Below are 15,072 nucleotides of genomic sequence, written 5' to 3' on the forward strand. Positions count from 1 at the left end.
AGAGCCCTGTTCTCAACCCCATCGAACATTTTTGGGATTAATTGGAACTGCGAGCCAGGCCTAATCACCCAACATCAGTTCTCGACCTCACTAATATTCTTGTGGCTGAATGGAAGAAAGTCCCCGCAGCCCAACATATAATGGAAAGCCTTCCCAGAAGAGTGGAGGCTTTTAAAGCCACAAAGTGGCGACCAACCCCATGTTAATACCCATGATTTTGAAATTATATGTTAGACGAGCACCTGTCTACATACTTTTGGCCATGGAGTTTAGTCCCGACACAAATCTAGGGTTGCTATCATTGACATCACCAGGACCTGGCTTTCGGAGCTTTAGCCCCGAATGCTTTTTGGTCAGCCCCAAATCTTTTGCGCTGCTGCAATGGTGTAAAACAAATTGTAGTCAACTGATTCCGGCACTTACTTCATAGAGCATTGATAAAACTCCTGAAGTCATCCAACCCTCATAATCAGTGGTGTAAGAGCGACGCTCCGCCACTTCTCAGAATGGTGCTATGCAGTGGCAACCTGTTTAGCTTAAAATATATATATATATATCTTTTTTTAAACGTTATTTTGGCATTAATACATATCAGTTTGCAAACAATGTAAATAAATATATAATCTTTGAGTTAATAAAGCCGCATACAAACGTGGTAGTATTCTCCTAGCTCATCATTAAGCTAGAGGCCCTGGGTCTCAACCCTGCCCTGTGAAGTTGGGTCCTGGACTTCCTGGCAGCTGGGAAACAACATCTCCACTTCGCTGATCCTCAACACTGGGACCCCACAAGGGTGCGTGCTCAGCCCCTTCCTGTACACCCATGACTGCGTGACCATGCACGCCTCCAACTCAAGCCTCAAGGTTGCAGACGACACAACAGTAGTAGGCTTGATTACCAACAATGACGAGACAGTTTACAGTGAGGAGATGAGGGCACTCAGAGTGTGCTGTCAGCAAAACGACCTCTCACTCAATGTCAACAAAACAAAGGAGATGAACATGGACTTCAGGGAACAGCAGAGCGAGCACCCCCCTATCCACATTGACGGGACAGCAGAAAGCAGTGGAGAAGGTGGAAAGCTTCAAGTTCCTCTTCGTTCACATCACGGACAAACTGAAATGGTCCACCCACACAGACAGTGTGGTGAAGAAGGTGCAACAGCACCTCTTCAACTTCAGGAGGCTGAAGACATTTGGCTTGTCTAAAACCCTCACAAACCTTTACAGACGCACAATCAAGAGCATCCTGTCGGACTGCATTACCACCTGGTACGGCAACTGCACCGCCCACAACCGCAAGGCTCTCCAGAGGGTGGTGCGGTCTGCACAACATTTCTATCTCAAGGCCATCAGGCTGTTAAACAGCCATCACTAACACAGAGAGGCTGCTGGCTACATACAGACTTGAAATCATTGGCCACTTCAATAATGCCACTTTAATAATGTTAACATATCTTGCATTACTCATCTCATGTGTATTGTGGCAAACCTCTTCAAGGTTATGAGCGTTTGTCACAAATTAAGTGGGAAACTGTCACCAAATTACCCCAGAATGAGAGTTCTTTCGAACAGGACAGTACCTGTGTGTTTGTTTCTCCGTCATGGTCCACCCAGGTCGTAGGCAAGGTCAAGGATAGCAGGGTTCGGTACACGAATCGGGTTCTCGGTATGTCCAGGTCCAAACGCCAACAGGTAAGTCCAAAACAGTCCAGCTCATACACGGTAAATCCAGCCAATATCTATTGTCTCTTTCTCTACGGTTCATAGATCCTTCCACCCCTCTCTTCCTCTTCCTGGTTTATCTTGACCCTTTATCTGTGTGTCGGCTCCACCTTCTGTGGGTTCCCCTTGCTTCTGGGACTTGTAGTTTTGGCAGTCGGCCATTTTGTGATCTGTAGTTCTGATCGGGGTGGCCATTTTAGTGATCGGGCAGAGCCCGTTTATTAGTTCTGCTCTCACATATCTGCCATTTATCACTCGACCCCCTTCTTTGCCACAGTATGTACTGCATTTTATACCATCTATTGCATCTTGCCTATGCCGCTCTGTCATTGCTCATTCATATATTAATATGTATATATTATTTTTCCATTCCTTTACTTAGATGTGTGTGTATTAGGTAGTTGTTGTGGAATTGTTAGATTACATGTTAGATATTGCTAACCATGTGTATGTGACCAATACAATTTGATTTGATTTGGTCTCTGTTTTGCGTTCTTGAGTAAGGCAGCTCCAAAATGCATGTGTTTCAGCCTAGCACAGTGCTGTCTGTGGTGGTGGGGCAGCCAGCGGAAAATACAGAGTGTAGGGGTTGGTAATGTTCTCTGGTTGGTAATGTTCTCTAGTTGAGCGGTGATTGGCTCAGTGTTCTGTCACTCATGGGGACTCTGCGTCACTGCAAAATCTATGGGGGGAGCTCGACAATTCAGGACCCTTCGGTGCTGCCATATAGTTACATTAGAAGTGCCCATCTAAGAAGGCTCAAGGTCATTGGCCACAGATAAAATTACTTCAAATCACGTTATATCTACAGTAGCTTTGATTGGACTGATCATGTCAACATCAACTTTCTAAATCTTAGCTAGCAAGCTAGCAGTCATCATCATGAATCAAGTCGACAATCTACTAATCCTTTTCAACCCTTGTCAATTGAAGAGAAATCATAGATAAAACTTATCGGTGCTCATCGTCCATTGGACATAAACATTACACAACAAGTTGGAAATTGCAAATTCAGCAATTAGTGGTTTGGAAGGAATCGGTGGCTAACTGCAAGCATTGCAAAGTAATCACTAGCCTGCTATTCAGTGGAGTGGATGTGTGGTCCAAGTCTGGGTTCAAGTGTCTCTTTTCCAAGCTTAAAATGATAAACATTCAACATTGGCGATGCTGTCAATTCAGTATAACATTTGCCGTGCTCAAAACATATGGAAATCTCAGACTTCAGTGAATTAAAGACAACTGGGAACTGGAAAAATTGCTCCAACTGGGAAAATACCTTTTGAATGGTCATCCAAATCGGTATTCCGTCGGGAACTTGGGCCTCTTTCTAGAGCTCCGACCTGAAGATCACTAACGTCATGATTTAACCTTGTTTTTCTGAGTTCTCAGTTGTCTTGAAAGCTCCATAAATCCAGAAAACGCCAGACTTTGATGACAAAGTTTGCCCACAAAGGACCGCCTCGCCACCCTCCTGTTCAAGTGAGCCCAGCACAACAAGTCCAAAAATGTATTGTATGCTGCTGCATAAATTATGTAATATGCCAGGGAGATATGTATACTGTAGCTAAGAAAGTAATTGTAAGTGTATTTTGTGTAGTAAGCTAGTAGCCCATGTGCCTCACCCTAATAATTTAGTCCCTTTTCCACTCATAATTTTGCATACTTTTTTGACTTGGTGGTGCACATGTAGCCTGTAGCCTGATTTAGAGAAATGTCATTATCACGACTTCCGCCGAAGTTAGTGCCTCTCCTTGTTCGGGCGGCGTTCTGCGGTCGACGTCACTGGTTTTCTAGCCGCCACCGATCTACGTTTCTTTTTGCATTTTATTTGTCTTGATTGTACACACCTGTTTTCCATTACGTTTTAATGTATTCCCTATTTAACCCTCTGGTACCCACATGGTTTTGTGCGTGTTTGTTCTTTGTTAAGTGGTCGCTCTTTTGTGTCGAGCTGTAATATTTTTCCCTGTATGGAATTAGTTTGTGATTTTTAAAGTACGTTTTACTCAGTTCTGTGTCCTGCGCCTAACTCCGTCCTACCTACTGCACACTGACACTTGACAGTCATCATTGAATATTGTAAGAGCTTTCATTGTCTGCTTATAGGTCCCCTTTATTCATCCAATGTTCTGACTTGGTGTACAGGGAGAATAATGTAAGAACGGCCCATGTTCTGAATTCTGTCACTGTACATTTCAAAAGTGCTGAACAAATAGTTATATTGACTACGTCCGTCCTTGCTCGCTCATAGTCTTAATCGAAATTACGGATTGCCTCTTACCCGCTTGTCTTCACTTTATGCCATAGTTTGTATATCTCAATTGTCAGTAGAAACCACATGTTAAGAAAGTCAGCCATATCAGCTATGTTTTTTAAAAGGCAGTAAATGAGGCTGAATGAACTGTTTTGCTGCCAGACAAGGCTCCGCTGATAGCCAGGTGCAGCAGTGGTAAGGTGTTGGGATTGCTGTTGGGACTCTGCTGTTGGGTCAGCTTTATGTAGGCCATAACAGTTTGTGAGCACCGTTTGTCACCGTTATAGTGCAATTAATGTATTGTTTAGTGTTGTGTTGTGTAGTGGCTTTGCTGTCATGCATCTAAAAAAAAATGTTTTGTTTTCCTCACCAAGATGTACATGTTAAAATTGCCACTGGTGCTATGTCTCACAAAATCACTTTCATATTCTACATAACAAACCGAAAAGAATAGCATGATAATGTCAGGCTACTGTTATACCAAAAACACCATGTCATTTCTTATGACAATTTAGGATGATTGTGCTGAAATGTTGATTCTTTTTCTCGTGCGGTAGCTGTGTCTCACTCCATCTGCTCTAAAATTCGATTAGTTCAGCTGGTTAGCCACTCTTACATCTTTCAAGAAAACCGAACAGATATTCTCATGAAACTGATTGGTTTCAAATGGTTAGCATGCATTCAGCATAGATGTTTCACCTGTAAAACGTGAAGAATTATTACTATTCACGATTGACAGTGATAATGGCCTAATTTATAAGAAGGTTGGCAATATTTGTTGTTTTAGGAAAAAAATATATATAATGTTCCTTTAGCCATTTACAGTAGTCATGGGCTATCATGCAATTTGGATGATGTATTGCATGTATATTCGATTCGATCTTAGTCATGTATTGACGCTTTGCCTGTTTGATGGTTCGTCGTTGGGCATAGCGGGATTTCTTATAAGCTTCCGGTTTAGAAAACCGCTTCTTGAAAGCGGCAGCTCTGCCCTTTAGCTCAGTGCAAATGTTGCCTGTAATCCATGGCTTCAGGTTGAGTTATGAACGTACAGTCACTTTGGGGACGACGTCCTCGATGCACTTATTGATAAAGACAGTGACTGATGTGGTGTACTTCCTCAATGCCATCGGAAGAATCCCGTAACATATTCCAGTCTATGCTAGCAAAACAGTCCTGTAGTTAGCATCTGCTTCATCTTTTTTATAGACCACTTTTTTATAGACCAAATCACTGCTGCTTCCTGCTTTAATTTTTGCTTGTAAACAGGAATGAGGAGGATAGAATTATGGTCAGATTTGCCAAATGGTGGACGAGCTTTGTATGTGTCTCTGTGTGTGGAGTAAAGGTGGCCTAGAATTTCTTTCCTCTGGTTGCACATTTAACATGCTGATAGAAATTAGTTAAAACTCACTTAAGTTTCCCTTTATTAAAGTCCCCAGCCGGGCACTACGAGCGCCGTCTCTGGATGAGCGTTTTCCTGTTTGCTTATGGCAGTAACAGTCCAGACTCGTTATAGTTGTAAATACCATGAAGTTGCACCAAGGGAATTTAAACAAAACAGATTTTTTTTGCAGGTCTTCTGTTTCCCCACATTTAGTGATTAATTAATTTCCCATCATGAAAATGTATCCCCATTCCCCAATCAAATACCTTCATCGATACCACAAAAAAACAGACAAATCAGCTTTGTACTTATCTATAGAGGACTTTTGGGTTGTGTCACAAATCACCTAGCAACCACACCAGACACCACGTTGGAAAACCGTTGTCAGTCTGTCGGCTGCCTCCAATCGTTCACATGGCTGGCTGCATTCTGCTACCACCAGAAACTTCGGGAAGATTGCTCATTAGTTATTTTTTCTAAGGTTCCAGAAAACCGACGCAGTGGGAGAACCTATTCAAGTAAGTTCATATATTTTGAAAATGATCAAAAACTATGTAACTATCGCCTTGGTCCGTACAATTTACCTTATTTTAGTGCCCCAAAAACGTAATACTTCTAGATCAACTGTTATGTCAATACCATTGTAAAGCACAATTTCTCCCCTTTCCAACAAAATTAATGACATGACCTCCACGCTGCCCGTTTCTGCATAATTCAAGAAGGCAATGAGCTCCTTCAGGTCTTTTTTAAAAATGGCGGGTGGGGAAGCGAAACTAATGCGTGATAGTGAGAAGGAGAGGAGATGTGTGGGAAAACGGCTTTTTTTCACTCGATCTGTCCAACTTATCACCTTATCGCCTCTAAAATGTAAATAAAACACTATAAAGAGTTTATATAATGTGTCATTACATACCTATTTGAAGGTTTGTGTCGAATTTGAATCGGGTTTTTAGGGCGGTGCTAAAGTGATCTTCAGAAGTAAACAGCGGCTTTGAAAGTCATGATCGCTTACAGTGATGAGCAAAAAATTACTAGGTATCCCCGTTTACCCCCGTCACTGTCCATTTCTTGTTTTTAAACGATGAGATAAGTGCTACACCTGGTGGAGAGAGATTGTAAGACAGAAATAGTAGCTTTATGCGTGCTGTACGTTACGGCATGACACGTCACGATGTAATGGAGGGTCAGTTTTTTTCAACTTTTCTCCAATACTATAGAGCCATTACCATGCCAATCAACTCTTGAATAGAAACGTAGTTCACACCCCCGATTTTGAAGTCAACACAGTGGCTACAGTCCCATTAGTTTTCTTTGTAGCCTCATTTGAATGTCGCGGTTGCGCACATTTGTATGGAATGGGGTGAGTTTACGTTAGCTAGTTAGCTAGCTATATTGATGTACTTATTGTTGTAGTTAAATGCATCTTTAGCTAGGTAGTTAGCTAGCTAACAAACATGGCAGGGGGTGAAAGTATTATCTAGCAGTTCCAGCTGTCAGAGAAGGGAGATTAGGCTACTCTGGATAGAGCAGCATAATATTCAGGGCTGTCTAATTTTACTATAATGCAGCCTGTTTCTTTGTGATGTTTTCTGTCCTCAGATAGAGAGCCGTGAAACCCTGGCTGCAGATGAAGAGGTCCCAATGAATGTCCCAAGAGAATAAGGGTACCTTCTTGTAAACCATCGATTATATGTGTACCTATGTTGGCAAATTTTGTGAACAAAAATACAGTTTAAAAGTTACACACAATGTATAAATACAACTGGAGTAGGCCAACCCTGCTTTTGTTCCAACCCAGCACTAACATACCTGATTCAATGTATCAATCCTAATTAGTTAATAATCAAGTGTGATATTGCTGGACTGGAACGGAAGTCTGCTCACCCAGTAGATCAGGAATCAGTGGAGTGAGGTTGGCCACCTCTGGTATTGACATTTTTTTGTTCACCTGAAATTATGCTTTACTAGTAATAGCCTTCTTGTAACTAAAATGTCTCTAACCTTTACATGTGAGTTAGCTTTCTTGTACACCTTGAAATTATATGAAATAGTGTTGATTCGTTGAAGTTACGTGTTTTAAACTTGTCTTAATTGTTAACTTAACTATTATTCAAGCTGAACTAGTTTTCATCTTGAATAACAAACATACCTGATTCAACTCATTGAAGGCCTAATGATTAGTTGACAAGTTGAATCAGGTGTGTTTGTCCTGGGCTACACTAAAACTGCACTGTTGAGGGTACTTGGGGACCGGAGTTGGGAACCACTGGCCTACAGTATGATGGCATTAGCCTTATGGGCAATGCACCCCTTGACATTGTGCATCTGAAGTAGAGAATAGCTAAACTCACACATTGTTTACATTGTTCAGTTATATGGTCTCAATTTAAAAACGATACCAGTAGACAATGTATGAGGCTAATTATTATACTATATTTTGTCAATGCCTTCTTCTAATATGAAATTGTTTAGTGCAAATCCAACCCTTGTAATAGAGGACGACCGATTATGATTTTTCAACGCCGATGCCGATTATTGGAGAACCAAAAAAGCCGATACCGATTAATCGGCCGATTTTTATATCATCATTTTTAATAATGACAATTACAACAATACTGAATGAACACTTTTATTTTAACTTAATGTAATACATAAATAAAATCAATTTAGTCTCAAATAAATAATGAAACATGTTCAATTTGGTTTAAATAATGCAAAAACAAAGTGTTGGAGAAGAAAGTAAAAGTGAAATATTTGCCATTTAAAAAAGCTAACATTTAAGTTCCTTGCTCAGAACATGAGAACATATGAAAGCTGGTGATTCCTTTTAACATGAGTCTTCAATATTCCCAGGTAAGAAGTTTTATGTTGTAGTTATTATAGGAATTATAGGACTATTTCTCTCTATACCATTTGTATTTCATATACCTTTGACTATTGGATGTTCTTTAGGCACTATAGTATTGCCAGCCTAATCTCGGGAGTTGATAGGCTTGAAGTCATAAACAGCGCAATGCTTAAAGCACAGCGAAGAGGTGCTGTTTGAATGAATGCTTACGAGCCTGCTGTTGCCTACCACCGCTCAGTCAGACTGTTCTATCAAATATCAAATCATAGACTTAATTATAATATAATAACACACAGAAATACGAGCCTTAGGTCATTAATTCGGTCAAATCCGGAAACTATCATTTCGAAAACAAAATGTTTATTCTTTCAGTGAAATACGGAACCGTTCCGTATTTTATCTAACGGGTGGCATCCCTAAGTCTAAATAGTGCTGTTACATCGCACAACCTTCAATGTTATGTCATGATTATGTACAATTCTGGCGAATTAATTAAAGTCTTTGTTAGGAAGATATGGTCTTCACACAGTTTGCAATGAGCCAGGCAGCCCAAACTGCTGCATATACCCTGACTCTGCTTGCACAGAACGCAAGAGAAGTTACACAATTTCCCTAGTTAATTAAAAGAAATTCATGTTAGCAGGCAATATTAACTAAATATGCAGATTTAAAAATGTATACTTGTGTATTGATTTTCAGAAAGGCATTGATGTTTATGGTTAGGTACACATTGGTGCAACGGCAGTGCTTTTTTCGCGAATGCGCTTGTTAAATCATCACCCGTTTGTCGAAGTAGGCTGTGATTCGTCGATAAATTAACAGGCACCGCATCGATTATATGCAACGCAGGACAAGCTAGATAAACTAGTAATATCATCAATCATGTGTAGTTAACTAGTGATTATGTTAAGATTGATTGTTTTTTATTAGATAAGTTTAATGCTAGCTAGCAACTTACCTTGGCTCCTTGCTGCACTCGCATAACAGGTAGTCAGTCTGCCAAGCAGTCTCCTCGTGGAGTGCAGTGTAATCGGCCATAATCGGTGTCCAAAAATTCCGCCATTCCGATTAATCGGTCGACCTCTACCTTGTAATCTAGGTGGTGAAATGTCTGGAAATTTAAAATGTACAACTACTACTACCAAGTTCAATGCCAGATACTTTAATCCCAGAAGGTCTGATTAGCTGTTGGAGGTGCCACTGTGATAATGAAGATGGTTTGTCTAAGACTACCGCAACAATTACATTGTCTATGCTAAATATTTTTTAATTGTAAAAGAAAGAAACTAGTTGGGCTGTAAATTGGGCTCCCACACTCGGGACTCTGACTCTCTATTAGTTACACAGACTTTTGGCCTTCCATCCTATTCTAACCACCTTTCACCGGCTTTGTATTCATGTTACCTGATGAAATTGCTGTACAATATGATCTTGTTGCCATCTGATGCACATTCAGATGTCATAAATCAGCACCGCAGAGCTCTCCCTGTCCTGTCCTGTGCCTTGATTGTATTACTGTTGAGAATATCTGGAAATGTGCATGTACACCCTGGCCCGTCTACTGTTGCTAGCCCCAATTTTGACTTGTGCTCTGATATCTGCTCTGATATCCAGATGTGTTGGTCATTATTGAGACGTGGTTAAGGAAAGGATGTTAACCTTTCTGGTTATAACCTTTTTCGGCAAGACAGATCCTCCAAAGGTGGGGGAGTGGCAGTCTTTACCAATTGGGACATGGGACATGCTTAAACTGGAACATGCTTAAACCACCTGACCAAGTCCTAAAGCAATGGGACTCCCTAAATCTTTCTCAGATTATTACCATACCCACAAGGTATGACTCCAAACACACAGAAAAGGCTACTCTCCTTGATGTTATCCTCACAAATAATCCTGATAGGTATCAGTCTGGTATTTTCTGTAATGACATTAGTGATGAAAGAAAATTTGAATTTAAACAGGTTCAACCCCTGGTTTGACCGTGATCTTGCAGAGTTACTCTACCTCAAGAATTCCATTTGGTGAAAGGCTCAACACACACATACTCAGGCTGACTGGCTATCGTTCAGGCAAATGAGAAAATATGTGCACTCAGGCTATCCGGAAGGCCAAAGTTGGTTACTTTAAGGAGCAGTTCTCTCTCTATGAGTCTAACCCCAAGAAGTTCTGGAAAACGGTTAAAGACCTGGAGAATAAACCCTCCTCCTCACAGCTGCCCATGTCCTTAATGTTGATGATGTGGTTGTTACTGACAAGAAGAACATGGCTGAGCCCTTTAATCACCACTTCATTAATTCAGGAATCCTATTTGACTCAGCCATGCTTCCTTGCCCGTACAACATTTCCTCATCTCCCACCCCTTCTAATGTGACCATAAAGACCTGATTGGTGGAGTGCTGCAGAGATGGTTGTCCTTCTGGAAGGTTCTCCTATCTCCACAGAGGAACTCTGGAGCTCTGTCAGATTGACCATCGGGTCCTTGATCATCTCCCTGACCAAGGACCTTCTCCCCCGATTGCTCATTTTGACATCACCGGTATACTATCCACCAGTCCTGGGATGCAGCATTACGCTCGCCTGGCATAAATTGTTACGCTCCCCTGCACGTCATCATGATACTCACCTGGGCCTGATTACCTCCCCTATGTCTGTCACTCCCTTTGGTTCTTTCCTCAGTCAGTATTGTTCCTGTGTTTATGCGTTGATGCTACTGTTATGTTGTCTCGTTTCATGTTTGTTGTTTTATTAAAGATTTCATCTGCAACTCTCAGCGTCTGGAACATCTCCTGGCTAACCACCTGTTCGTCAAAGCTGAGAAGTGCCAATTTCATCAGAGGGCTGTCTCCTTAGGCTACCAAATCAGCCCGCAGGGAGTGAGGATGGACAACAAGAAGGTAGATGCGGTAAGGTCATGGCAAGTCCCAACCACCATAAAGGGGGTTTGCCAACATCTACTGCCATTTCATAAGGAATTTCAGCTCCGCCACCGCTCCTCTCAACTCTCTCCTTAAGGATGGTCCCTGTAGGTTGGTGTGGAGCCCAGCAACCGACGAGGCCTTCTGTCTACTCAAGGTACGTTTCAAATCTGCCCCATTATTCAAACACCCAGATCCCAAGATATCCTTTGTGGTGGAGGTGGATGCTTCAGAGGTGGGCGTGGGGGTAGTTCTGTCTCAAAGACAGGGTTATCCACAGAAATTGTACCCGTGTGCATATTACTCTAAGAAACTGTCCCCTGCAGAGAGGAATTACGACGTCGGTGATCGAGAGCTCCTGGTGGTGAAGTTGGCATTAGAGGAGTGGAGACACTGACTGGAGGGTTCCAAGGAACCATTCGTCATCCTCACCGACCATCGAAACCTGGAGTACATACGGACAGCGAGGAGGCTGAATCTGCGCCAAGCTGATTCGGGAGAGGGTCCTGTCCATAATGCTCCTATAATCCCATCCTCCCGAGTTGTAGCTGCTGTGGTCTGGGATGTAGATGCGGACATCCGCCAGGCTCTGGAGAGGGAGCCCGCACCCACTACCTGTCCTCCCGAACACATCAACGTTCCAACGGGGATAAGGGACCGGCTGCTGACCTGGGCACACACAGCTGTTGTCGCTGGACATCCAGGTATTTCTCGCACTACCCAATCCATCTCTGAGAAATACTGGTGGCCCACCTTGGCTCAGGATGTCACTTGTTACATCAACTCCTGTTCCGAATGTGCCCAAACCAAATCCCCCCGGAACGCTCCAGCAGGGAAAATCTTTCCCCTTCCCGTGCCTCAGTTTCCCTGGTCCGATCTATCAATTGACTTTGTTACTGATCTCCGCTCCTCTGATGATTTCACCACCATTTTGGTGGTTGGGGATAGATTTTCAAAATCCTGTCATTTAATCCCTCTTTCTGGTCTCCCTACTGCTCTCCAGGTCGCTGAAGCACTATTCCAGCAGGTCTTCCAGCATTATGGCCTTCCTGGCGACATCGTCTCTGACGGTGTCCCCCAATTCACATGACGGGTATGGAGAGCCTTTATGGAGAAGCCCAGCCTCACTTCTGGGTACCGGCCTCAATCCAACAGGCAGGTGGAGAGGATGCATTTGGAGCTGGGGAGGTTCATGAGGAGTCACTGTCAGGACCGGCAGGGAGAGTGGGCTCGATTCCTTCCATGGGCAGAGTACGCCCAGAACTAGATATGTCACTCCTCCACTGGGATGACCCCCTTCCAGTGTGTTATGGATTTTCAGCCGGCCGGATTTTCAGCTCCTGTGGTTGATGAGTGGTTCAGGTGCGCAGAAGAAGTGTGGAGTGATGCTCACGTGAGACTCCAGCGCTCCATCCCCGTCAAAAGGAGCAGGCAGACTGCCACAGCGGTACAACCCCTGTGTTCCACCCTGGGGATCGTGTCTGGCTCTCTACCAGGAACCTCCCACTCCACTGCCCTGCAAGAAACCGAGCTCCCGGTTGGTGGGGCTGTTCAAGGTTCTCCGGAGGGTCAACGAGGTAACATATAGGTTACAACTTCCCAGGAACTACCGTATCTCACCTTCTTTTCATGTCTCCCTTCTCAGGCCGGTGGTTCCTGGTCCCCTAGCTGATGCTGTACCCCACGAAACCCCTCCACCCCCCTGGATATCGAGGGGAGTCCGGCCTATTCCGTCAGATCTCTACTGGACTCCCGATGTTGTGGGTGTCGACTCCAGTATCTGGTGGACTGGTAGGGGTAATGCCCAGAGGAGCGGTGTTGGGTTCCGGTGGAGGACATTCTGGATCCCAACATCATCCATGATTTCCACCTTCGCCGCCTGGACCGGCCCGCTCCTTGTCGTCAGGGTCGTCCCTCTGGTCGGCGTCGTCCTGCGGCTGGACCCGCGCTTTAGAGGGGGGGGGGGGTACTGTTAAGTCTACTCCTGCTCCTCCACTCTGGCGTTCGACGTCGCCGGTATACTAACCACCGGGTTCTGGGATTCATCATTACGCGCACCTGCACGTCATCATGATACTCAGTTGGACTCCATCTCATTCCTGATTATCTCCCCTATATCTGTTACTCCCTTTGCCTCTTTCCTCAGTCAGTCGCCAGCAGCATACCACCCTGCATACCACTACTGGCTTGCTTCTGAAGCTAAGCAGGGTTGGTCCTGGTCAGGCCCTGGATGGGAGACCAGATGCTGCTGGAAGTGGTGTTGGAGGGCCAGTAGGAGGCACTCTTTCCTCTGGTCTAAAAAATATCCCAATGCCCCAGGGCAGTGATTGGGGACACTGCCCTGTGTAGGGTGCCGTCTTTCGGATGGGACGTTAAACGGGTGTCCTGACTCTCTGAGGTCATTAAAGATCCCATGGCACTTATCGTAAGAGTAGGGGTGTTAACCCCGGTGTCCTGGCTAAATTCCCAATCTGGCCCTCAAACCATCATGGTCACCTAATAATCCCCAGTTTACAATTGGCTCATTCATCCCCCTCCTCTCCCCTGTAACTATTCCCCAGGTCGTTGCTGCAAATGAGAACGTGTTCTCAGTCAACTTACCTGGTAAAATAACGGTAAAATAAAATAAAATAAATAAATAAAAGTCAGTATTGTTCCTGTGCTTATGCGTAGACGCTACTGTTATGTTGTCTCGTTTCATGTTTGTTGTTTTATTATATGTTTCATCTGCACCTGATTCTCAACTCTCAGCGTCTTCGTTACAATTTGCTTCTCACCTTTTCATGGTCATGGCTAGAAGGGACGCAGCTTTTGTCAAATTAACATAATATCCTAAGGTTAGGATAGTTAGGTTAAGGTTATGAAAAAGTTAGTTTTTTGTATTTTAGCTAACCCTAACGTTTTATAATAATTTGACAAAAACTGGATCCCTTTTAGCCAGGACCCCTTTTTGGACTAGATTACATGGTTGCTTTCAAGACTATAATTGTTTTATTGATATGTTGCCAGTGTCTGTAGAGTAGGCCTATCCTACCATCGTATTACAATTCTACTACAATTTTACTACAGTCATATAAAGTGTAGTAGACTTGCAATAAATGTTTAGCAAAGCCCACATCTCTGATATAGCCTAAAAACCTATGCCACTACTCGCTTATTAATAGCCTAAATTATCACTATCGAATCTACTCATCACATTAATAGTAGTAGGCTTACATTAGTCTGCAAATGTGATGCTAGAGGCATGCAATCCTTGGTTATAAAGGGGAATTTTTAAGTTGAAAAATTTGCTTCCCCAAAACATGAAACTCAAGCAACACATGCTAATAGCTAGACTACAAGCTATCGAGCTAACTTAGTGTTGTTGTTAACACCTGGTTAGCATACCAGGAAAACTAAACTCGAAATCAATCAGACTTGACTTAACCATTGATGAAATGATTTTAGCAAACCATGTATTGACAGCTGTATGGGTTCAGGTCTTGACAGGCAAAAAGGTTTCTTAGCTTTTGTGACATTTTTTGAGTCATATGTCATTCCTGTCAACAAAGGTGTTTCATGATTGTGGGGAATCTGTAAAAAAAAATCCTGTTGTCTTTCCTGCCTTGTTAGAGCAGCCAAATTCTCCACAGAAAATGACCGTGGTGATGAATGAACTAGTTTTAGGCACTGTTGCCATGCAGTTTGGGGTAGCCACTCGGCTGTTATTGTCAGAAGAATTAATGCGGTGGTCTTCCTCTATGGACGCGACCCAGTCGTAAGTTCTAAATGTTCCATTACCAATGATGGCTAGCAATGTTCTTATCCCTTGCTTGCTAGCTAGCCAACAGTGCAGCCAGAATAACAGCAAAGTAACTGCATTTGCGTTTGTTTATGCTGTTTTCTAATGATTTTGGGGGGGAGGTACATCCATAACAATGAGCTAATGATGTGCGATTTCGCCT

General features: G+C 43.2%; 1 protein-coding gene across 1 annotated transcript in view; it reads right to left on the reverse strand.

Moving 5' to 3' along the window:
- LOC129867010 (uncharacterized) overlaps window positions 1–15,072 on the reverse strand; it is a 44,089-nt gene that overhangs the window by 13,198 nt on the left and 15,819 nt on the right. The window contains exons 10-12 of the mRNA XM_055940098.1: window positions 12,999–13,076; window positions 11,565–11,743; window positions 1,583–1,735 (exon numbers count right to left, since the gene is read on the reverse strand). Coding sequence (XP_055796073.1) covers window positions 1,583–1,735; window positions 11,565–11,743; window positions 12,999–13,076 — 410 coding nt within the window. The remainder of the gene's footprint in view (window positions 1–1,582; window positions 1,736–11,564; window positions 11,744–12,998; window positions 13,077–15,072) is intronic.

The sequence above is a fragment of the Salvelinus fontinalis genome, chromosome 2 (genome assembly GCF_029448725.1).
Source record: "Salvelinus fontinalis isolate EN_2023a chromosome 2, ASM2944872v1, whole genome shotgun sequence".
Lineage (NCBI taxonomy): Eukaryota > Metazoa > Chordata > Actinopteri > Salmoniformes > Salmonidae > Salvelinus > Salvelinus fontinalis.